This window comes from Nelumbo nucifera, chromosome 7 (genome assembly GCF_055504915.1).
Source record: "Nelumbo nucifera cultivar China Antique chromosome 7, China Antique-T2T, whole genome shotgun sequence".
Lineage (NCBI taxonomy): Eukaryota > Viridiplantae > Streptophyta > Magnoliopsida > Proteales > Nelumbonaceae > Nelumbo > Nelumbo nucifera.
The window spans coordinates 1,511,098-1,537,693 of NC_142655.1; the positions used below are offsets into that span (position 1 = coordinate 1,511,098).

General features: G+C 36.7%; 1 protein-coding gene across 1 annotated transcript; it reads right to left on the reverse strand.

Moving 5' to 3' along the window:
* Positions 1 to 222: 222 nt before the first annotated feature.
* On the reverse strand, positions 223 to 13,865 carry EMB2734 (ARM repeat superfamily protein). The gene is made up of 20 exons (XM_010259328.3): positions 12,499 to 13,865; positions 12,029 to 12,232; positions 9,139 to 9,243; positions 8,467 to 8,532; positions 8,222 to 8,386; positions 6,982 to 7,056; positions 6,721 to 6,875; positions 5,126 to 5,261; positions 4,965 to 5,034; positions 4,740 to 4,867; positions 4,563 to 4,619; positions 4,272 to 4,457; positions 4,024 to 4,116; positions 3,139 to 3,224; positions 2,959 to 3,025; positions 2,803 to 2,869; positions 2,586 to 2,722; positions 1,894 to 1,985; positions 1,680 to 1,746; positions 223 to 884 (listed from the first exon to the last, which is right to left on the reverse strand). The coding sequence occupies exons 1-20, from the start codon at positions 13,726 to 13,728 to the stop codon at positions 720 to 722; spliced, it is 3,351 nt and encodes a 1,116-aa protein (XP_010257630.1). The 5' UTR covers positions 13,729 to 13,865; the 3' UTR covers positions 223 to 719.
* Positions 13,866 to 26,596: the final 12,731 nt, after the last annotated feature.

Sequence of the window (26,596 nt, forward strand, 5' to 3'; positions counted from 1 at the left end):
TTCAAATCACTGAATTCCATAAATAACCAATGCTTTCATCTTGCAAGCCTTGCGAGTTGCGACATAGAATTTCTTTTATTACATCAAACAGATCAATTCACTCCCGTCTTTCCACGCTATAATAAAATAAGCTACATCTTGTCCTTGCATTAACATCAGCAAGGAATAATTGCATGAAGATAATACTGACAAAGGAGAACGTTTTCAAGGGAGACAATATAATAAATTGCAAATTGAAAGGAATAATATATAATTTAACTTCATAACTGTGTCCAGATTCCCACTTTCAGAAAGGACAGGGAAGAAAATATAAGAGAACAGAAGACGAAAAGAAAACTAAGTACCAAAACTGATACAAGAATTGCCAAATTGGCAATCCTCAACCTTGTGCACTGAACCGACTAACAAGAACCTCTCAAACCCACTACTGACTACTATCTTATAATTTTTCCTTTCTTTTTTTTTTGGACATAAAACAGGACTATGAATGATTGTTGTAATATACACATTCTACAGCAAAACTTCTCTATTCACCCACACAAACCTTCACCCTCAATCAACACAATGACGCCGCATTGCCAGAAAAATCCACATCAATGAAAAGATGGGGATATATTATGGAAAAAGAATGGGTAATAAACATATAATTGACACAAACTGACCAGGCATACAAGCATCTCCAAGTGAAGCAATGACATGTCCACCACAGGCCCAAAAGACTAAGATGGGAGGATAGATTGCAACGCAAGCTGTTGCTGCGGCTGCAAGGATGACCAGGTCGATGCCAAGGTAGAGGGTGGTAATGTTTGCTGAAGCTGTCTCAACAGATTAATCATCCGGCTGGCAGTTTGCTCCGTTGCGAGATCCTTCCCTGCACATATAACCTACAATAGCCAATAAAATAAATCCATCATTTGTAACACTTATGAGACCAAACATACAAGGTATGGCTAGGAAAAATGTAAGAAAAGGAACGAATAACCCAACTATAAATAGCAAGACTGGAGGAGGCAGTTGCCCCAGTTGGTATGTAGCATTAGTACATATATCAAGTACTGAATAGCAAAACTAGTACAAAATATTTAATTAGGCACTGTCTCGTCCAAATTCCTTTCCCTCTTAAATTTTATCTCTTAACAATCCAAATCAAATCATAAAATTGCCCAACTAGTGTATATATAGATTTTGGCCCAGTTAATTACTTGGATAGGAATACTTGTTGCCAGAAGGTTGAAGGACAGTTAAGGTCACCCCACATTTTTAGCCATAATTATCGCCATATCAACTATAATCAAATTCAAAAATAAGATTAATCTAGAACAATTGAGAGGCATAACTTTTCCTGTATCATCCATAATTGGCTTGAAATTATGAATATATAGTTCACCTGTCCTCATATCTCCCATTGTTCACATAGGAATTAGATTTTAATGTCAACACTGTTAGGAAACATGACGAAACAAGTATCGTTGTAATCACAAAATTTGACATTTCAGTTGCTAAGTACCGTTGACAATTTGTAAAGGTGCAAATCCTGCAGTTCACAACTACCTCTAATATATCACTTAGAAACACATCAATGCCTATGATGCACCCAGCCTACAGTTGTACATACAGGCAGAAGCAGAGGAATGGGGTTACAACAACCGAACAGGAAAACATAAAACCAAAGAAATTACCTCGGCAAAGACTGCAACAATTTTAGGAAGATGTTGGTTGTTAGGACCCAAAAGATCCCTATCAGACCTGCAAGGAAATAAATATATGGAACATAATCAATATCCAATGAAGTATAATAAATAAAACAAACCATGCAACAAGGTAAAATAGCATAGGAATATGGGAGAAATTTCAGTCCCATATGGCAAAACCTATAAGAGACCAAGAAATTACCTTTCCACCATTGAACAAAGCTGATCATGCACAATTTTTGCTTCAATAAGATCCCCTTTTATTGGCAAACAGCTTAACCAGGCAGGAACAACCTATTAAAAATAACATAACCAAGTTTAAGATGGCCCTTGCCAGCTAAATAAAGAACAAATTATACTAAAGTTCTTTTTGATAAATATAAATTATACTATAAGTTTACAAATTATACAGAAAAATACTTCAGTTAACAATTATGTTTTGATGCCCTAAATTATTTGCATAAAAAATAAACATTTCTAGAGTTACCCCTCATTTAACTAGACGAATAACATGCCTGGGCCGACATATCAACAATGTATAATACGTAATCAGATGAGCCACTACAAATTTATATTAAAAACAATACTAAAATCATATGAATATAATTATTACTCATTGTTAACATTTTCTTCAAAAAACTCTCCAACTTAGTTCCAACAACTATAGCAAATCCAGAAAACAAAATTAAAAGTCCTTATCTTTGAAACATGTAAAAAATTAAATAAAATATTAAACAAATAATGTCCTAAGGAATTATGAAAGCATACAAGTAGGTAATGTAAAATATAAATTCTGAAGGCAAATTAGTTGTCCAAAAACCCACACCCAAGAAGGTTTAAATAATAACATGGTCAAACTAAAAACACAGAAGAATAAGTGTCATATGGAAGTACCTGAGCTGCATCAATGCTGTCACGATGGAACTGGCATATTTTCCCAAGAGCTGAAACGGCATTGTCATATGCCATTAAATTATCAGAATGTAGTGCATTAGGATGCCTTATCACAACATTTAACCTTGAAAGAGCCTCTGCAAAAGCCAATAAAATTATGTATACAAAGTAATGGGCATGATTCATTGAATAGCTGCAAGAAGAAAAATAAAGGTACCTCCAACAAGAGGTCTAAATACAGAACCACCGAACTCCGCACAAACACCAATTCCATAAACAGCAGCCTGTAAGTGTATAAAAAAGAAAGCCCTGAATGAGATCTATAGGACTTAACATGTAGGAAAATGCCAAAGACCCTGGTCAAAGTAATAACCTGTCTAACATCTGGATTCTCATCATTGCAGGCTTCTAAGAGGAAAGGAAGGTAAGTATCATAATACCTGTTCCACCATCAAGAAGAATAAATTCAATGTGATGCAACCAGCCACAAAAAAATAAAAAAAAAAACGATTATGAATTCTTAACTTAAATATTTACAAGGGGTATTGCTTACTTAAGAGCAGCTTCTCGGCATTGCTCTGCAACATCAACAAAAATGCAAATGGCAATCCTTCTTTCTTCAGCTGTTTTATCCTTGCCCTATTGATGATGAAAACTTTGTAAGCGAAACCAAAACACTATAAATGTTGTATAAAGCCACTAAAATTAGCGAGTATTTTAAACCTTTCAATTGAATTCATTGAGGATAAAATGTTCAAAAAATTCAAAACACAAAAAAACCCTCAAAAATCAAATTAATGAAAATTGAACTATAAATTGAATTCCTTGTGAATATCCAAAGATAACAAAATTAAAAAGAAAAAGGCAATAAATTCATTCAAATAGTACCATAGACACTGCAATAGTGAAAGCCTCATAACTGAGCTGCCATTTTAAGTAGTAACATAGAAAAATGAATCATTGAATCCATAGCTAATAACAAAGACAAGTTCAAGCTACTCCAGTGTCAACGATTAGCACTTCGATTGTGAATAGTTGCATGTTTACAGTAACAGTGGAAATTTTTTTTGATAGATAAAGTAACAGTGGAATTTATCTACTTGAAAGAATTCATTTTCATAGACTAGCAAAAGCAGGAAGAAATTAATCAAAGGTACATAATGAAATCCACTTACAGGGTTATTATAGTACAATTAGTGGCACTTATGCATCAAAGAAAAGCAATACCAAAACACCATCAAGGGAAACATAAAAAGTGCAGTAATTTTTCAATTTTTTACTTGACAAAAGAAACTGTTATAGCAATGCATGCATAAATAAACATGTAAGAAAACTTTCATTCTCCATTATATAAAAAGTATAGTTCCAGCTATAATATTATGAACCATTAAGTAAGCCTACGAAAGGAATAAAGTGCATTTTCTAAATGTGAACTTACCCACATAGGAGTTATATATGTCGACAGCTCATCAAAAAATGGTAAGAATGATGCCTTGAATGTTTTAATCAAAGTACCCAAGCAATCGCCAACCTGGATGCAGGAAAAGAACAGAAGGCAAACTGAGTAAAAACAAAATGAACGACAAAGCAATGAAAGAGATTTAGATTCCTTAATGTAACATGGAAATTGCACAATGCAAATTAAAAAATGGAAACATAAAGAAGAAAGTGATTTTAAAAACAGACTTGATTAAATACTTCCTCCTCTTGCTCATTTTCTTCTTTTAGCAACTCGCCCTCCTCTGCATCAAAGTCCTCTGCCTTGGCTCTCTCTGCTCTTTCTCTTTTTCTAGTTGAGCTTGCTGTAAAAACCTGTTTTATCTCATCCACGATGCTTCTCACCTGGCCTTCATCCAGGAGAGGTCCTGAAACCTGAAATGAAGCATAAGTGCTCGCAAGATTCATCATCAACTTCTCCAGAAGAAAAGAAGAAAGCAAAACATACAGCCTCAACCACATCAGAAGCACAAGTCAAACCTGTATACATTCATTCAAAGCGTCCAACATGCTTGCAACAATTTCTGTCTCAGGCTCCTGCTATCCAAGAGTAGTTAGAACTCAACAATAACAAGACAGACAACATCAAATTGGCTTTAGTTGGATCAAGGCAGTAGATTATCAACACATAAGAACCTATTAAAAAAATTGAATGACCTTATGTAAAGCTTCCACCAAGGCAGGTATTATATAATCAGACAACTGTTTGATATATGACTCATTGCGTCCTTGTGCTAGCCCCTTTTCTACAGCTAACTTAGCTGATCGTAATAACTCTGGCATGGCTGGAAACAGAAAAAAAGGTAGATCATGTCAAGAATCTTGTCAAAATATAGAACACATAATACGTGAATAATTAGAAACTGAAGGCTTAGCTAGTACCTGAAACAGCAGCCTTCCTAACTTCTTCATGGAAATAAAATTTAAGAAGTGGAACCAAAGTAGGAGCTACCTGTACTATTACAACCACAATTCATTACCAATGTTATTTTCATTGCAAAGGCTAACAAGGGAAACCAAATAGAAAATTGGTTGGATCTAACCTGATCAATCCATGGATAGAAACCCTCTTTTAGCTCATCAGCATAGCAACAAAGCATGTTACAGGCTGTGGCTTTCTCCTCTAGGACACTAGTCTTGATCCCTATCCTCTTGTCACCAAGGGTGATGGTCTCGATGCTGCAACAGAATTATACCCTTAGCAAACAAAAGCAAGTATCATTTTTTTAATCAGCAACAAAAGCAGAACATGGGACTCTCACAAGACCCAAAAAACATACCACACTTAACAAGTTACCACACACAACTCAGTAGGCTGTTCATCAAAAGTTAGATTTCATCAAAATGCAACTTAAATATCATATTCAATTATTTGTGTAAACATTGACCATGGCATGCCACCTGAACCATAAAATTTTAATTTTCAGGAAACAAACCATCTTAACAACAAAAAAGGCCTATGATGTAGGCACAACCTTAATGTCTATTAAATCTCACCAACCAAGTTGCCCTTCATTACTTCAATTACTGGAAATAGCATATACAAAGAAAAAAAATACAAGCAAGAAGACACAAAAACAGATAACACAACATCCAGAAAACAATCACTACAACAAAGTGAACCAAGAGCAGTTGAAATTTATGAGGAGCTAACATGTTCTCCAGTAGCTTCACAATAGAGCCATGTACAATGGAGCCAACATTAGATAACAGCTGATCTTGAAAGACTCGTTGCTTTTGAGGTTGACATGTGATTTGTTGTTGCCTTGACAGGCATGCTCTAAATTATTGACACATGTTTCTCCCTCCCTTCTCTCATTTACTTTATCTTCTCTCCCACTTCTCTTTACTCTAGCATTCAAAAATTACAAGAATGCCACATACAAGACAAACCTCCATCCCTATATAATTGATTCTATAATATTTGAAAATTACAGAAATGCCACATATAAGACAAATGCATCTTCTTTACCTTGCCAATTATTTATGATTATGCCTTCCTATAAATAAAATGCCATCCCTCTTATTTTCTCTCTCGTATTCTCTATCTCAGTTTTTATTTATTCATTTATTTATTTTAATATTATCTAAACATTAATTTATTTAATAAAATTAAATAAATTATTTATTTTAATAAAATAAATCAGTAAAATAAAGGAGATGTGACATTGAGAGAAAGATTTTAATAAACATTTATTTATTTATTTATTTATTTTACTAAATTATTTATTTATTTGGAAATAATTTACTAACGTTATTCTCTCCCCTTGAGCCCATATTTAGGGCTGTCAATGGGTCAAGTCTTGTTTGAGATAGCCTATACCATTCCCATCCCAATAAACTTTTATTTATTTATTTATTTTATTCAATTTAATAAATTATTATATAAACATTAATTTATTTAAGAAAAACTAGGGCTGAACCAAAGGGTTGGGTAATCTTGATGGAGCTAAATTGACAGAACATAATTATAATGGTTATGGTTCCATACAGCTATTAAGGTGTCCAAAATCGACTTAATGGCATACAATAAAAAGTCATTCACTTCAGCAAATATCAGATGACCATTAAACCTATATCACAGAAAGCAATACACCATTCTATAATAAAATATTAATAATTTAGTTTAAAGGGAAACCTTTCATCATCAGACTCGTCAATATCTTCATCCGAATCAGCAGAAGTGATGGTTACATCAGGTTTAAGTTGAGCAGATTGAATCAATGGGGGCATGACAACACTCATGTAAGGGAGGAAATCCTGCCCCAGGCACTTGCAGAGTCTAGCCCATGCCTGCAACATAGTTAACCATTTATTGTTCAATAGTGCCATCACTTGGAAAGCATTTGTATAGTTAGCACAGATTATCATATAGACCGTTGATACAATAAAACCACACCTGCAGCATATAACTTGTTGTTGGATCATCTGTCTCCATATGAGATCCCTGAAGTGTCATCAGGACATCCATAACCTTGCAAGACATAGCAAACCACATATGAGACTAACAATCAGAAATAACATCTTGCCATGTCCATCTTCATCTTTTGTTTTCTGATGGATAGTCATGTTCAACCTTGATATCTGCCACCTAGGTATATTAGTACTGAATCAATTGAATGCTCTCTTATATTTTCAATCAATATTCAACACCAGACCAACTGAATTAGTAAAGGTCCAGTACATATTGGCAACCATAGTTGTAACTCAGAAACTGTCAAGGAAACGGTTGATTATATGACATCACTTAAAATTGTCACATTCATCTAAAGGTATATTAGTACTGAATCAAATGAATGTTTCTTATCTTTTCAGTAGGGGTACCGAACCGGTACTACCGGTTTTTGGAAAAACCGGTAACCGAAAAGGAACCAAAGCCAATCAGTTGACCGGTTTGATTCGTCAGTTTTTCAGTTTTTAAATTTTTACAATATATATTATAAAAATATATATAATATTATTTTAAATAATAAATAATATAGCATATATTATAAATATATATACTTATATATATAATGCATGTTTATTAATTCATACTATATAAAATAATATACATAAATATATACATAATATATAGAAATATATGTATACCGGTTGGTTCGGTTAACCGCCAGTTTTCTATATTGGTTAACCAAAACCGAACCGACCAGTACGGTTAACCAAATTTTTTATTCGGTTCCAGACAGTTTTTTAGGTCAGTTTGATTTTTTTTTTGCTCACCCCTACTTTTCAGACCAACTGAATTAGTAAATGTTTAACTCCTGAACCCATGGTCCAGTGCATATTAGTGACAACCATGGTTGTAACAAGGCAAATGTCAAATGAAAGAATAAAAGGATAAGGGTTACTTAGGCTCAGATTGGAAAGAGTACAAATACAAATAATGAACAGTACAAATACATGGAAAATAATACAAAATATAAGGTTTTGCACACTATGTATTTGTATTTGTACTCCTTCCAACATGAGCCTTAAATTCTATCGTTACTACAAAACAAAAGCAAACAAGGAAGACTTCCATACTTACGTGTTCCATAGCCAATTTAGTAACACTTGCAAAACTAATAACTTTTTAGACATTCCACATTTGCAACTACAAAAGCAGACAAACATGAGAGAGATTGTATCCTAATCATCACCTGCTTAGCATCATCCCTAAACTTCTCTTTTCCAACAGCCATTCCAACCAAACTAATGCACTCCATGGATTTGGCACGAAGCATTCGATTAGATTTATCAGTGGCATTCATCAATATAGCTTTCAGATAAGGCATAACAGCATCATAATATTTTTGGAAGTGCTCCTACAGAAATGCAAACCATGTCAGATCAAATAATTTCAAACAATAATATGTAGTCAACCATTACAGAAGGTTTCAAGTACCTGTGATGAGTCAGCAACTGATGCCAAAGCTGTCAGTGCTCCCTCTTGCACCATTTGCTTACCATTCTGAAAAAGAGGCATAGAAATAAATAGCTAATCCCTAACATATAGAAATCAAAGAATAGGAAACTTGGGCTTATGGCCCAAGCCCGATTTTCCCAACCCAAGCCCAGCCCACACTGTAAATTGATGAACACAGGTTGGGATCGGGTCCGGGCCGGGCCTGGGTTGTTCAATGAACCCACTCTAAAATTATACATATATATGTATTTATGCAAATATGTACACATATTTATGTATGTATGAAAAATATGTATGTAAATAGGTAAATATGTATATATATGTAAATATGTATGCATAATTAACATACATATACATATGTGTATAGTTGGGCTGGGTTCGGGCTACCTAAGGGCTAGGCCCGGACCCGGCCCAAAAAATAGAAAAGCCCGATTTCTGGGGCCCAAGCCCAGTCCATGTAAAATTTCAGGCTGGGCCGGTTCAGGCTTGGGTTGGGCCCGCCGAAGTTGCACCCCTAGAAAGTTTATACACATAACATAATAAATGTATGCAATACATCTACCAATATAAATGTATCCAGCTACAGAGTTTTATTATACATTTATGCAAGAAAGTATTTCTATGTGGATGATTATATTGACAATTATATACCTGTAGAAGCACAAGCAATTTGCTCACAATCCCATCTAAGTAAGGCGTTAAGATATCTGGTGTACAATTTTCACTGAAGTTCAGGACCGCTGAAGCAGCATGTGCCTATAGAAATACAAACAATAAAGAAAATGTCAACAAAGATTTTAATTTTTAAAGAACAAAAGGAATGAAATAACTAAAGATTGCATGAACCACTGAAGCAGAAGAAAAAATCTTTGAGAAATAAAATAATATATCAATAATATGATAATGGAAATTTCAGAGTTTATTTAACAAAATACATATCAGGCCAGTGTTTTGAAAGGCAAACAAGATTTTTTCTATAGGCACTCCAGAAGTTCAGGACCTTCAGGTCAACTCTTAAACATCAAATGGTTGCCTTAGCTAGAACATTTGCCATACAAAAGGAAACTGCTTGAAAATGGCTAGGGGATAATACTTTGATTGGATAATGATAGAGTTCTAGCATCACCACTTCCATTTACCTAATTAAAAAAAAATATATATCATTTTCTTGTTGTCAACCAATACATTTATGCATAATCCTTTTTTTCTACAGTTGAAAATACTGCTAGAAGTATTACTTATTGAAAATTGGAAAAAAAAAAGCAAAGCAACAAAAATGTTTAAAGAAAAAGAGAAAGAAAGAACACATCTTAAAACAGAAAAAATAATGAATTTTATCACTAGGCCAACTAATAACATCAGTTGACTAGGCCAACCACTCACACCCACATTTCAGCACTAAACTGTGAAGCTCAATAACAAAACTTTGACTTGAGATACAACTCAAAAAACGTTAGTAGGTATTTGACGCAGAGTTGCAGGATGTGATGATGCCTAATGTTGGTATCAGCTATATGGGGTCATGGGAAAGGTGGACTGGATTACCATACTTGTCGACCCAAAATTTTACTATTGAACCAAGCAATGGCCCCTGGCTATGGATTCCTTGATATATACCAGAAATAGTTATTGCAACATAAGAGAACTAAAGGCTACATATGGATTAGGAGAATTCCGTGGTAGAAATGGAATCCACCCCTAGAACTATCTTCAGCTACCACCTATTGGTGCTCCAAAACATAAGGGATGGGTAGAAAATAGGCATTTGATATTCATTATTTATGTGGGCCTGAAAGTCTGAAACTCTCAGGTATAAATGTTTTCAGAATGCCCCTCTTGGGTGGAATCAGTGTTTTAAAAGCACAAGGCGCAAAAAAAGCACAAGGGCCAATTTACGCCTGAGGCGCAAGGTGAGGCGCACGCCTTTTTAAGAAAGGTGCAAAATTACCAAAAAAAGCTAAAAAATAAAAACAAGTCAGAAAATTGCAAAAATGCCAAAAATATTAAAAAAATGCAAAAAATATTAAAAAATATTTAACATAATGTTAATAAAAATATAAGCTTAAATTTTAAAATAAATGATTTAAAAAACCTATTATCTAAAATTAAAATACATAAACATAACATGTAAAGCATATTCAAATGAAAATTAAAAAAAAAATAGCAAACATATAAAGCATTTTCAAGCATATAAAACCCACAATCTCTTTTTTTCCTTAATTACATTGCTTCAAGTAGTTAATGTGATGTAAAACATATTGCATTCTTGATTCTATGAGTTGCCTTTGTAGCACGCCCCTCGAGGCAAGCCCGAACAAGTCTATGTTAGGGTCTGAAATTCTTATTTCTCACATAAAAAATAATGATTTTACAACTTTCATTGCCTTTTAAGAAGATATTTTATTGCAATGAATGAATGAACAACATAAGCAAATAGGGGGTTCTCGGAGGTTGTGGGTCCGAGGGAGTGGTCAGGGGTCTGGGGGCGGAGCCCCCAACCCAGCCTTTAGACTCAAAAAAAAAGCAAAAGCGCAAAATTTTAAAAAGGCGTGCGCCTTTTGAAAGAGGTGTGCCTAGGACCTAGGCGAGGCGCATACCCCAAAATGCGCCTCACCTGAGGCGTGCCTTTTAAATCACTGGGTGAAATTCACTTCCATTTCCAATGATTGATCCAAAAAAATGCTTATATAGTCTACCTACCATAATCCGAAAACCATATTGGTAAGAGAACCTCAATTAATCTAGTGACCAAAATATGCAACACTGAGATAAATCACCTTAAGGTTACATCTAATGGCAAAAAAAATCCAGTTTAAACTTGTAGAAGTACAGCTGCTATCCACCCTTAATGATAATACCAAAATAAGCAACTGGTATTAACATCCAACACTATAGCTACCTATACCCTGTTCTCTATTGTTGATTCTATTTTCTCACCAGCAAATGCATTTGGGGTTCCAGATGGGGATTTAGTATAAAGTGCATCATGGAGTTAATTAAATTCAGAAGGGAAAAGAAAAACAAATAATTAAGAAAAGAAGACCATTTGATGCTTAAAAACCTCCTGGCTGAAACAATATTAGATAGAAATAGATACCAGAAACTGGTTATGGATCTACAAGTTGCGTATTTGCTAGATCTATTGCTGGATCCCCGATGGAGATACACTGTGTCCTTGTCTTAACTAAAGCATGTCATAGTCCTTACCACAATCACACAATACAAGTTGTATAACTGTTCACGAGAATAATAGAAATTATTAGAACAGATACAGCTTAAAACCTATTGCAATTTTTATTGGATGCTATAGTTGGTTGTAATAATGCATAGTTAGAAAATGAAAAGACAAACATTATCACCCAGTAAGAAGTATTCGAGAATAGAAGTAGAAATACCATGCTTACTTGCACGAAAACCCACTTAAATGATTGGCTCTAATTGTTAGCAAACCGTCAGTGTGGAGAGGGGGGAAATAATTTCTGTAAATGCGTTGTGACAGACACTAGATCGGATATCATACAAACCTAAGCCATCAACTAACCTGCACCCGGGGATTCTGGAAATCATCCATAGCAGCTGCTAAAGCAGGTAACACCCGTTGATGGTATTGAACTTGTAACTCCGGGCCCAAATCCGTAGATAATTGTCCGATTGCATTAATAGCTGCCCACCGCACGCGAGGATGCGGATCGTGGAACGAGTTCAAAACCATATTTACCACTTGTTCAAGATTCTTTAGCATTACCTGTATCAAGACAGGAAGTACAAATGAAAAAAAAAATAACATTGAGCAAGAAAGGATCATAAACAGTTCTTAGTTAGATATTGCTTTTGAAATTAAGCTGAAACCAATTAACCAACCACTCTCCCCACATAAAAAACAGAAATATGATAAAAATAACGAACGAGGAAATATAAGCTTAAGAAGTACTCAAGAATTAACAGTCAAGTATCAAAATTTGTACGTAACAGTACCATTGATCAATTGGTCAAGAAAAAAAAAAACAGTACCTTTGAGCATCCCTCTGCAATCTGAGCAAGCGCAATAAGTGCTGCATGATGCTTCTGCCACTCCGGAGCTGCAAGGAATACCGGCAGCAGTTCTGAAGCAACTGGAACAATTGTATTACCACCCAAAGAAATAGAAAGCCGATCCAAACACTCCTGGGCAACACTATAGTTGCTAGTCTCCCCAGCATCTTCATCCTCGCTCTCAGCATTGTGCCATGCAGGATCATCCTCAATATCCAGAAGCATCTTCATCAAGATCCCAAACAATCTATGAATAAATTGCGGCAACTTCCGCATCATCCCCGGCGCTCTCTCCCTCGCCTCAGCAAGCGTGATTACGAACTCAATCGCTAGATGCCGCGTCCCCTCCTCCAGAGATTCTGCTTCCGCTATCTGCAGCATCGAACCAACCACATCCACCAGCTGCCTCCTCAAGAACTTTGGCTCTGTCCCAGCCAACTCAATCAAAAGCTCAAGTGCTTCTTGCGCCGTCGACTCTTGACCGCAATTCAATGCCTCTGTCAGTGTCTGCATCATCGCAGGTAACAAGTCTTGAAAGCGATCCCGGTCCGATGCACTAGACAAGCACTGAATAAAATTAATCGCCGCACCGAGCGCGGCGATCCGTACATCGGAGCTCGAAGATGAAGCCAGGCACCGCAAGAACACCGAATGAAGAGTGTTAACGTGAGGAATTAGGGTTTCCCCGATGTACTGTGACAACTGAGCAAACATCAAGAGAGCGGATTCTTGAAGCCGAGGCGAATCAGAAGTGACGCACTGGAACATAAATGGGAGAAGCTCCGGCCACGCGCCATCGGGCAGAATCCCCGACGCGAGCTCTGATACTGTGTCGCAGAGCTTCTTCGATATTGTCTTGGCATCCTCCCGTTGAACGCAGACGAGAAGATGAGATTTGAGCTGCGCTTGGGTCGTCGGCGACAGTCGAGGCCAGATATACGAGTCATCGCGAGTGAGCTGCTTTCGGAGAAGAATCGCTGCCATCGCTCGGAGCTCGACATGAGGAGATGACTGGAGAAGGTGAGCGAGTTTAAGAGACAGCGCGTCAGGGTGGTTCTGCTTGCAGAGATTGAAAATTGTTTCTGCCTGGGAGCGTTGTTCATTGACAGATGACATGAGATGAGATATTAGGGTTTCGAAGGGAGCCAAGTCGTGGCCGAGGATGGCAGCCAGTTGGGCTTGTTGGAACTGAGTTGAATCAGAGTCCATGGCAGCCACTGTCGAGTTAAGGTTTGCGTTTGCAGAATGAAACGAGAGAGAGAATGAAGAGAATCGATGGAGGCGCTCTTGCTCTCTCTCACTCTCTATCTCTCTCCCTATCTCTCTCTCTCTCTCTGCCCGGTAACGAGAGAGAAGGGTTTTTCTAGGTTTTGATTAAAGTGGTGATTTGGAGGATAATCATGGAATTAGGTTTTCATTAACGTGGTGATGGAGGTTAATTACGGTAACGCATGACAATTGGAGTATATTAGCTGTTGGTTAAATAACTTGAAAATGTCAGCTTCATGATTTTTTTTTTTTTCGTTTTGGAGGGAAACAGAGAGGAACCACCCGGGTTCAGTGGAGGGTGAAATGACAATTATACATTTCCTTTTCCTTTTCACGGCTTACAAGTGCATCTTACACCACAAATCTGAATCAAGCCTCTGGACCCACTATATCAAACTGTTACCATGTCCCGAATGCATGGCATGTGATGCGCCTGCAAGCGATGCGAGAAAAAAAGGCGTGGAACCTAAGCGTTGCTCTGGATGGAATATGCCCCTGATGGGAACACGTGAGAGTCCTGCCATTTGCACGTGATGGTTATTTAGGTAAAGGATGGATTACGTGATGCGGCAGTTAAAGTATTGATGGGCTGGAAACCGTTGGATGGTTGACCGTGATGATGCAATGATATGATTGGTCGTAGTATGTTCTCTACGTTGAAATGGCTCCGGAGTCCGGAGTCCGGAGTGTTCTTATTCGGGTACGATACGAGAAGAACTTTAATCCTAAAAAAGTGGGGAAAAAATAAGTTTCGTGGTAAAGTGAGCCACCTTTTACACCTGGTTGGTTAGGGTGTTGAGCTGGATACATTATTGGACTAATGAAGGATTTTCTTTCCAATCTGGGCTGCCTTGAAGATAAATTCCTTTTAGGGAAAATTTACATTTAGCCACCCAATTCTTTGGGGTGATCACATTTAGTCCCCGAATTTTGTTTTGTTGCAAATGGCCCTCTGAGCTTCTAGGTTTCCGTAATTTCCCATACCTGTTAGGGATTTTTGCACTGCAGTCCACCTCAGAACTCTGATTTGAACTGCAGACCTACAATAATTTAAATTTATAATCAGTTCCACCTATAACAACCATATTCGCCTCAGAATTGGCATCAATTCCGAGTTGGCACCTACATTAAACTCCTACAACTGAACTGAACCAATCCGTGAACAACAGTTTAATCTCCAATAATTAAATTTAAAAAGCTAAACAACAAAGTTTAAACTCTAATAATTATTGAAATTTTTTTATTAAATAAAAAGAACAAAAATAGATTGATACATAATTATTGAAAATATATTTATCACAAAAAACAATAAATAATAATTTTAGTTTAGATAAATATATAATAAATAAAGATTAAGTTTTTAAAATTATTATTAATAAACAATATTTTTTAAAGTTATTTTCTATAATTATTAATTGGTATAAATGAAATTAGTTATTTACAATATTATTTATTTATTGAAATAATATCATTATTTAAATTTTAAATTATTATTTACTTGTTGAATTTAATAATCCATAAAATTACAGTACTATTAATACAAAATTTTGTTATTTTAATTATTTGAAATCTAATTATGTTAAATATTCCATTATTTAAAATATTTAGTTATTTAACTAAATATTTAACATCTTAATCTATTTATTATAATTGAAATTTACTCAATAACTATTTAAAACATATTATTAATTGATTTAAAATATTGTTTTTAATATTTTGTAATTTAAGATATTTAGTTATTGAAATATTTAAATAATATTTTATTTTTATGCTATATTTTTATTATTCGAATAACATTTGGACTGAATAATCTAGAAAACATAACTTATACTGTTTGTACATAATTTTGTGATGAATTTTGTAAAAATATATAATTACTAATAATATGAATATTATTAAATATTAATTACTTATTGAATTTAATAATCCATAAAATCATAGTACTATGAATACATAATTTTTGTTATTTTAACTATTTAAAAGATAGTTATGTTAAGTATTTCGTTATTTAAAACAAATAACTAAATATTTAAAATCTTAATTTATTTATTATAATCAAAAGTTATTCTAATTATTTAAAATATATTATTAATTGATTTAAAATATTAATTTGAATATTTTGTTATTTAAGATATTTAGATATTTAAATATTTAAATAATATTTCATTTTTAATGTCAGATTTTTATTATTTGAATAACATTTAGATTGAATTATCCAGAAAATCATAATTTATATTGTTTGTATGTAATTTCGTGATGAGTTTTGTAAAAATATATAATTATTAATAATATGAATATTGTTAAATTGATTATAATTATTTTTGTCCTTTTAATAAATAATTAAAAGTTGTTATATAATTTTGTAAGAATATTTAAATAATTCTTAAATTTTTTAATTCAAACTCTCTAAGGTAAATAAGAATTAGAGATAATTTAGGAGATCAACTCTCTACTAAATTAAATATAACTTAGGAGAAAGTTGGGGATAGTGAGGGAGGTTGTTTAGGAGAAATTTTAGGATATTAGATTATTTACGTTATTAGAACATGTAGGAGAGATAGAGATTTTAGGAATATTTTTCGGGGAAATAAGAGTTTCTAAATCGTAGTTTCGAAAATGACATGGATTTAAAAAATTAAAAAAATCCAAAAAAGGATAAATTTTTCAACCAAACATTGCTTTTCAACCCATTTAGAATTTTGTAATTATTTAAAATTTAAAAAATAAATACAATGCTATTTAAGCTCAACCACAACCAATTCAGTTAAGAAAAATGAATGTAAAGTAGGCATTTTTTAACACATTGCATCACATTGATGTTTTTTAAATATAAATTGTTCTCAAAGTATTGATGAATACATCATTCTCTCTCTCTCTCTCTCTCTTTGGTAATAGATGAATTCATCATTCTCGAGCCATATTCAAGATGAGATTTGTTGAAAAAAAAGTAGAGAGAAACATATAAGACTTAGAATTAAAAGAAAAATATAATCTTATTTTTTAGTAAAACAAAGAAAAATATAGTCACAAGCACGAATGTTTCATAAGATAGGACGAGGGTAAATTTGGGGTTTTAAAATTGTTGAAGAGATAAAAAGGAGTCTATTGTAAAGCAGAGGTCAAGTGTCCAACTGTCACTTACCCCTAAGTACAGGGTGGTGGTGTATAATTTGTCCTTCCTTTTATCAGTCATCACCCGTCCAAATAAGAAGTTGGTCACTTATTAAAGGAAGATACTGCCATACTGGTGGGTTGGGCGGATTGTCCCAGGACCGGGCTGCAACCCGCCCGGTTGTGATGACATCGCCTTTTTATTACATAAGAAAACAAGGGATGTCCCTGGATGTCTGGTTGAAAAGGCAAAAAACACACTGGTGCTTAATACATCCCTTAAAATATAAGGGGGTGTTTTTGTCTTTTAACATGTGTATTGTTATATAAAGTATCAACAAGCTCAGCTGGTAATTAAAAAAGAAGGGTATGTTAGTGTGTGTAGCTCTCACGATTAAGATTTCGGAAACCTTTCATAAAATAAAATCCCATCTTTTACTATTCTGGGCCCCACCCCCAACCCAAGCCTTAGTAATCGGGACTGAGTGTTATTTGTTCAGCGATTGTGATGCCCGTTGCTAGTGTCAATCCTCCGTAAAATTGCATTTTAGCAAAGGTTTAGCATAATGCTGTTGCTGTTCAGTGGGCGGGCTATAGAACCAACAATAAGGTTTCACGTCAGTATTAAATATATGGGATTCCACATCTTTTAGCGGGGCCTATGAATTCATCATTGGTTTATTAAATAGGGAAAAATACTTGCAGTTCATCGTAGAATTTTGAATTACAATTAACCACAATTTACTAGTAGCCCCCTATAAATAATTCACGATCGGGATTCACTCCCTATACGGTGGGATTAAAGAATTTTGAGCTGAATTGATCAGTCATGGGTTGGGCTTCAAATTCAGCCCACGAATATTTTACACTGTTTGGGTCAGGCCCATTTGAATTTGGCAAACGCTAAACCTAGCTCATGAGTAAGTTTAATTGTCTATGGCTTTTTTTTTATACCAGGTTATTGATCTATGACGTTTTTTTAAAGGGTTTCACTATGATACCCGAAAGAAATGATGCCTAAAAAATTTACAGCCACTTCTCGAGAATGGTTTGATTGATTATTTTCATTTCAGTATCAGAGATTTTCCCTTTTTTAAAAGATTTTCTGGTCAAGTCAACTTAGGAAGCTTCCTTAAACATGATTTCTTCTTTTTATTTTTCCTTTTCATCCTAAATACTGTATGGAGTGATAATGTCGCCGTAACATTTAACCAGTTCATTAAAAAAATGCACACTCTAGATTTTATTTGTTATATGTTTGATCATTAGTGGTCATGCCCCATGTTTCCTTCCTTGTTTTAATTTTTTGTGTAAACACATGTGTTATAGGAAATGATTATTGTAAACAGGGGACAATGACCATTAACCAATACATATTATTCAGCCTCAGTGCCCATTTGGAAGGCTGAAGCTTTCATTGAATTGTGTTTTTATTGAGCATTCAATGCAAGGATGTCACACAATGGCTAATGGCTTTGCAAGGCAGGTCCGACGTGGAAAAGCTTAGAATCTATATTTGATAAAAGAAAAATTTAGAAATTTTAATAAATTTATAAAACTATAAAAGGTATTTTAATAAATAATCATTTTTATTGTTTAGTTTTCAGTTAATAAATTTCATACATCACACGAATCTCCACTAGTATATATTCAATAAAAAAAACCCAGAAAGCCTCAGCAAGTTTTCATTCAGCTAAGAAGACGGTTTTTAAGTGACAGTTTTGGTATCTTTTTCATCGGTGAAAGTAGCTTAATCAAAGATGAAGCACTTCCAAATGGGCCCTCTTGAAGAAGCTATTAAAGATGTTTTTTCATGTACACATATAGGACAGTCTCTTATTATCTTCCGTGGCATTTTGACCAAGAACAAGATGGGATAGTCTCTTATATCGAGAGTACTGCTGTTCCTATTAAGTTGGGATCACATCCCAACAAAACGATCTCCATCAATCTTCCAACTTGTCTTCTCACATTTTATTTTTGATGAAAATTGAAATGTGCTGCACAAGCCTGGTGTAGCACGTCCCCAAGAGTCCACAATACACAACAAAGCCAGATTTGAAAGCAGGTTGGTTGGGTCAAGAGATAAATGGGTTCACATGAATTCTCCATCGCTAAATAAGTTACAAGATTTGCTGCTTTGTTTGCTTCCCGATAAATATGACGATAAGAAATCTGCAAGTTGAATGCGTCCACGATCTCTAAACAGCTTGAAATTATGAAATGACCAGCTTTGAGTTTCCCTTGAAGCTTCAACAACGTTAATTGTGGAGTAGTCCAGCTTATAGCCTTTTATGTCGAGAACTTCGCCATGGGAATCCCTGGCTATGCTCCTAAGCAACAACTTGATTTTAATGGACTCCATCTTTGGGCTTTTTGAAAAAATATTTGTGGAGAATTCTACCTGTCCATTATGCAAGATACACTCGTATATATACAATTTAGGAGGTTTAGTTGCAATAGGAAACTATCATTAGTTAAATACCCTAGGGAACTACAACTAGCTAAAGATACATGGATGAAGATAAGATATGCATGAGGATTTCCCAATACTCCCCCTCAAATTGGCGCATGAAGATTTCGAATGCCCAATTTGTCGAGAAAACAGGTGAATTTTTCTTTTCCAAGAGCCTTCGTCAAGATGTCAGCCAACTGCTCTGTGATTCGAACATGGCGAGTAACAATGTTCCCATGCCGCAACTCATCGCGAACAAAATGACAGTCGACTTCGATATGCTTTGTTCTCTCGTGAAACACTGGATTTGCGGCTATATGCAAATCCACCTGATTATCGCAATACAATCGCGCAGGTTCATCATGCACCACACCCAAGGATAAAAGGAGTTTCTACATCCACTTCAACTCACAGCTTGTCGCAGCCATTGAACAACATTCTGCTTCTGCCGAGGAGCGTGACACAGTATGTTGTTTTTTCGTTTTCCAAGAAACCAGTGACTGCCCCAACATAACAAAATAGCCGGTCAACGAACGTCGTGTCAACGGGCAGCTTGCCCAATCAGAGTCGCAATAAGCATACAGATGCAGATTGCTATCAGAACGTAATAATATACCTTGTCCAGGATATCCTTTTATATATCGCACTACTCGTAGAGCTGCCTCCCAATGTTCTTGTCGTGGACTCTGCATGAACTGAGCTAGGATATGAACACAATAACACAGTTCAGGTCGTGTGATGGTTAAGTCTATCAACCGCCCCACTAGTCGCCGATACTGATTGGGATTCTCCATTAGAGCGCCCTTTGCCAGCGCAAGATGATGATTATGTTCAATGGGCACGGATGTTGGTTTGGCTCCCAACAATCCACATTCCGAGATGATGTCCAGGGCATACTTCCGTTGAGACAAAAATATTCCCTTAGGGCCACGAGCTACTTCAATACCTAGGAAGTACTTGAGTGGACTCAGATCTTTCATATGGAAGCATCGGTTGAGATACTCTTTAAATTTCGCAATGGCTACCATATCATTTCCCCCAACAATCAAGTCATCAACGTATATCAGCACATGCATACGAACATTGTGTTTGAAATAAGTGAACAAAGAGTAATCAGGATACGATTGAACAAACCCGAACTGTATCAAGGCTACTGTCAATTTCGAGAACCAACATTTGGGAGCTTGACGTAGTCCATAGAGAGACTTCTTCAGTTTGCATACTTTTGTTCGATCCTTAGATGTAAAACCTGGCGGCAACTGCATGTATACCTCCTCATTCAAATCCCCATGTTTGTGTACATCCATCTGATGCAACTCCCAGTTCCTAGCGGCTGCCACAACTAAGAAGGTTCGGACTGTTGTCATTTTGGCCACAGGAGCGAAAGTCTCATTGTAATCTAATCCCTCAACCTGTCTATTCCCGAGAATAACTAGGCATGCCTTATGCCTTTCAACCGTCCCATTTAAATTATATTTGATCTTATAAACCCATTTACTCCCTATTGCCTTTTTCTCGAGAGGTAGAGTTTCCAATGTCCAAGTACCATTATCCTCCAGAGCCTAGATTTCCTTTCTCATAGCTTCTCTCCATTTCTCACTTTTCATTGCCTCAGAAAAGCTGGTGGGCTCGGCTCCTGCAGTGACTGCAGCCAATAAAGCTTGATGTCTAGCAGAGAAGTTAATACATGTCACATACTTTTCTATGGGATAGGGAGTCATACCTGAGGACTTTGATTCAAAGTGGGCTTTAGTGTGAATGGGGTCTTTCAAACACCGAGCATTGTAGGTTACGTAGGGCTTTAACAGAACAAACGGCGTGCGATGTCGATGTCCCCTACCAAGTTTATCTTATGGTGTTGTTCGTAGTGTTGGTTCCACACTAATTCCATCCTCACCGCCATTGATTTCTACTTCCTGCACACTCTCTCCATCTCCTTGCTCCTCCTTTCTACCATCATTATTATTTTCAAGGCTCCCCCTACCACAAATATCGGCTGTATCACTCCCCCTGTCTTTATTTCCTCTGTGGCTATGAAAAACATCATCATCAACCACGGTATCAGCTGGTGCAATGGCTGGGCCAGGGTTGTCTTCCAGAGTTGCTTTTAGATTAGTGGCATATGGAAATACATTCTCATGGAAGACTACATCACGAGAGACAAAATATTTACCTCTTTCAACATCATATACACGCCAACCTTTCTTTCCGTAGGGATAACCTACAAAAACACACTTCATACTCCTTTCTCCAAACTTATCATTGTCTCGAGGACTCCAATGAGCATAGCAGAGACAGCCAAATACTCTCATTTGCTCGTATCGAGGTGGCGTCCCAAACAGTACCTCATACGGAGTCTTCCCGCCAAGTACAGAAGAAGGTGTCCTGTTTATCAAGTATTTGGCGGTTAAGACACACTCCCCCCAAAAACCAATGGGCAAGCCTGCTTGAAATCTCAATGCTCTCGCAACATTCAAGATATGTCTGTGTTTTCTCTCCACCCGACCGTTTTTGTTGCGGTGTCCCAACACATGAAGTTTGATGCGGAATGTCATGAGTCTCAAAGTATGATTTCAAGCTTTTAAATTCTGTTCCATTATCACTTCGAGTAGTCCTGACTTGCTTGCCAAACTGACGTTCTGCCATGGCAAAAAATTTCTCAATAATATGTGCTACTTCACTTTTTTCCAATAACAAGTAAACCCACACAACACGAGAATAATCATCAACAATGGTTAGAAAGTAAACTGCACTACAAGAGGCAGATACTTTATAGGCGCCTCATGTATCACAATGAATTAGAGAGAAACAATCATCAGCTTTATGTTTACTTTCAGGAAAAATTTCCCGTGTTTGTTTTGCTTTGTAACAAGCATCACATGGTTTATCTCCTTCAGTTCTACTATTTAATTTATTTACTTTAGGAATAAAATATAATATCTGTTCAGACGGATGCCCTAATCTGCGATGCCATAACTCCCATTCATCCATACCTCTTGTTCTATTCGCCCGAACCGGTGCTGCTCCTCTAAAATGATAGACCCCATCACACTGCTCACCTGCTTTGATCAGAATCCTCGAGGTTTGATTCTGTATCACACACAGCTTGTCAGTAAAAGTGACAGTACAATTTATCTCTTGCAATAATTTTGCTACGGAAATAAGGGTGCAGTTCATTCTTGGTACAAAAAGCACATGATGTAAATAAATATTTTCACCAAAATGTAAAGTCCCTTCCTTCACTGCAGTGGTTTGCTTCCCATTGGGAAGTCCCACCGGTCACGGTGTAATATTCCGTACATCAAACAATAAATCAGTTTCTCAAGTCATATGGTGCGACGCCCCGGAATCAATTATCCAATCAGTAGAATTTTTCTTACCAGAAAGTCTTTTCATTCTACCAGATTTGTGAGAGTTCAGAATATTACGAAGTGTTTTCCATTGTTCTCCACTCAGCCCAGGGAATCTGTTACGATCATGATCATCTGTGGTTCCAGCCTTCTGTCCTTCACTTGCCGCAGCTTGGGCAACGTTTGCTCTTGCTTTGTTCCCTCGTCCACGTCCGTCAGCACCCATGCTCAAAACACCTCACCCAGGACCTGCTCCATTCCCACACGACGTATCGCGGGGTCTGTCTCCCCACCATTCCGACTTACTTGAGCTCTGACCGTTTCGGTTGTTATTGGCAGCCATGATACCGATCAACAAGAAATAATAAGAAACACAACAGTCTTTGATTATCCTCTGAATCGTCGATTGGCAGGAACGAACGTGGAGCTTTGGCTGTTGATGTTGTTGTGCACTGTTCCGATCCTTCGGAAAGGAAAAGGGAATAACCGAAGAACTCTGCGTTTCTGCCTGAGTGCAGAGTGTCTGCCTGACTATGACAGATGAAGAACTCTGCGTTTCTCGATCTCTCGCGCCCTTCCTCCTAATGATCGTGATCTCGTTGCCCATAATCCATCCCCTCCGGTGGCTCAGTCTGGGCTCTGGAGGGTTAAAAAATAGACTGGAATTTGTTCTTCAACACGCTGTTCTGGAACTTGAATTTATGGGATAACGCAAGCACCTTATCCGGAGAAGTCGATCGACCCTAACAGACGTTCCCGAAGGCCCTCTTCTCGGCTGGCTTCCTCACTATTCGCCGGAAAGTGGTTGAAGTTCTGGGTCAAAATTGGCGTTGTCCTATCTGCGATAAGACTCTTCGAAGCCCAATTGAGCAGCTCCTCTTTCCAGTTTATGGGAATGGGCGACCTCGGTTTCTTGCCCCGATTCTGCGCAGCCCGATCAACCCGGTTCACTACGCCCTGGGTTGGTATCTTGGTCTCGAGCGCGATCACGCTTGGAGTGTCATTTATGGACTTCACCAATATAATAGCGTCGGCGAATTTCCTGTGCAGTTTGGGGATGCTATTGGAGATAGCATCCTTTATCTGGCTGAGACGAAAGTATCCAACACTGAAGAGGCCGTATAAGGTTCCGGGAGGGATATCGGTGATGGGTCTGCCGCTGGTTCCGTTCGAGCAGGGAGAGAAGAGGAACAGTAGCTTCGCCGCTGGTTCCGCTGGTCCGTGCTCTGTTTCTGCATAAAACCATCGCAGAGTCGCAGACCAGATAGCAGACAACAAACAAACTGCATGGGAATCAACAAGAGAGAAGGTTCCGGGAGGGATGCCGGTGATGGGTCTGCTGCTGGTTCCGTTCGAGCAGGGAGAGAAGAAAAATAGTAGCTTCGCCGCTGGTCCGTGCTCTGTTTCTGCATAAAACCACCGCATAGTCGCATACTAGATAGCTGACAACAAGCAGACTGCAAGGAAATCAACAGGAGAGAAGGTTCCACGAAAGCGGTTGGCAACTAAAGCGGCTCGGAAGTCGGCACCAGCGACCGGAGGAGTGAAGAAGCCTCACAGGTTCAGGCGTGAAACCATTGCTCTTCATGAGATCAGGAAGTACCAATCAACAGGAGAAGGTTCAGGCCTGGAACCGTGGCTCTGATACCATGAAAAAATCTTTGTGGAGAATTCTTTCTGTCCATTATGCAAGATACACTCGTATATATACAATTTAGGAGGTTTAGTTGCAGTAGGAAACTACCACTAGTCAAAGACCCTAGGGAACTACAACTAAGTAAAGATACATGGATGAAGATAAGATATGCATGAGGATTTCCCAATACTTTTACAAATGACTTGCCGCCAAGTTTTGATTGTACCATCATCTTTCTCGATCTGAGAACAACTCCGGTATTCATTAAACTGATCCAAAGCCCTCTTAAATCTAAATGACCACAGAGGGGAGACTTGATATGTTGGGAAAAGTTTTATAGTTTTTGCATTTCCATAATGCCCATAGAATAAAAACAAAATTTTCCAGAGTAAGGTTTTCAAATCTGTCGTGGTATTCACGTAACCCACCCCACCAATCCCAAATGTTACGATTCAGATCTCTCAGCCCATTAATAGATGGAGGGGCTAATTGCCAGACCTGCTTAGCGATAACACACTCCCTGACGATATGATCAATGCCTTCTTGCAACCCACAAAAACTACAAGAGGCATCTATGGTAAAACCCCCTTCTCACCAAATTGCTTTTCGAGGGAAGCCTAACTTTCATTAAGGCTGTGTTTGGTTTGAAGGAAAATATAAGAAAAAGAAGAGAAATGTAGAAAAATCTTTATAAATCTTGTATAAGTTTTCCTATATTTTCTTGCCTTTTCCTATCTTTTCCTTCAAACCAAATATAACCTAAGAGATATAAGAATATTTTTATTTTCGGCCTTTCAGGGGCAACTGATTTTCCAAACCACCCTAATACTTTGACTTATGCTGTAATGCTCTCAAGGTGTCTGAACTTAGCAATCTAAGCTGACCTTGTAGAAAAGTTACCATCTAGATTAAGCCTCCAAATGAGCTTGTCTCTCACCGAATTAGAGGGAATGAAAATGGCTTTAATAGAATAACAAACTTAGTTGGGGACTAAATTACCAACTCACCTCTCGTTCCATCATCCCCTATCCTTATCTATAATGTTAGCAACTCTTAAATTGGGGTTCACCGAATTATTTGTTTCTTCAAATTCACATAGATGGGTATCCGTAACCCAATTATCCCTGTAGAAGTTGATGCTTTCTCCATTTCCAACAATCCACCCTATTCCTTTTCTTAGCAGATTCCTCTCTAAGCCCATGAATCACTCTTATTGGCTTTCACAATTCAGAAATCATCTTTTCTTAGATAATTATCTTTTATAATTCTAACCCACAAATTATTTTCGTTGGATAGGATTTTCATCATAACTTTGCTAAACTAGCCTCATTATTCCACTGGAGATTTCTAAGTCCCAAACCACCCCATTTTTTGGGAGTGCAAACTTTTCTCCAATTGATAAGATGAATTGACTTTTTGCCTTCTAAGTTAATCCACAAAAACCTTTTTTTTTGAATATTATTAATTTCTAAAATGACACTATCTGAGATCTTAAATGACCTCACAACTAATTGGGGCATAGCATTGAGAGAGGAACTGATTAAAGTGAGAGAAGGGAGTTTTTTTTCCACCCTGCGAGTTTAGCTAGATTTTCTCATAGGTTATTAAAGGTGCCCTTAATTAGAGGTGTAAATGTTGTGTGGCCCGCAGCCCGGCATGAATTTGGATTGGCCCGATATGACAGTGAGTGGGTCGTGCCAGGCCCGTCACGATTGTGTGGGTCGTGGTAGGCCTGGGGTTTTAGGTCCGCGGGCCGGGCCGGCACGGCAATGACCAAGTGGGCTATGCCGCATGCATGCCAGCATGGCCTAGCACGACCAATATATATTATTTATATATATATATAATATTATATAAATTATAATTATATAATAATATAGTATATAATATATTAATAAAATAAACAATTGTTTTCAATTTTATTATATTAATTTATTTAATTATTGTATATATATATAAGCAATTGTATAAATCAAAATTCATATAAAATTAAAATTTTAAGTTTTATTTTTCTATTTTTTTTAAATAAATAGCTTTTGCCCGATTTGGCCCATGGACCAGTTCGGTCCGCATAAATCATTCACTGAATCCAGGTTTTTGCACTTGGGTATAAGGGTGATAAAAGTTTGTTTAGTATTCTGCATATCCTGCTTGTATGAAAAAAAAAAGACTTTACGACTACAGATTTCAAATCCCACAATATGCCAAAATTATTTAAAGAAAAGTGCATTAAGCCCATGGACCTGGTGCTTTAAA

Excerpts from the sequence above, each read along its gene's own strand:
- EMB2734 (XM_010259328.3), bottom strand. The coding sequence starts at position 13,728 with ATGGACTCTGATTCAACTCAGTTCCAACAAGCCCAACTGGCTGCCATC. Across the intron at positions 9,244-12,028 it reads TCCAGAATCCCCGGGTGCAG|GCACATGCTGCTTCAGCGGT; the intron begins GTTAGTTGATGG and ends GTATTTCTATAG. Across the intron at positions 3,225-4,023 it reads CATATATAACTCCTATGTGG|GGCAAGGATAAAACAGCTGA; the intron begins GTAAGTTCACAT and ends CATCATCAATAG.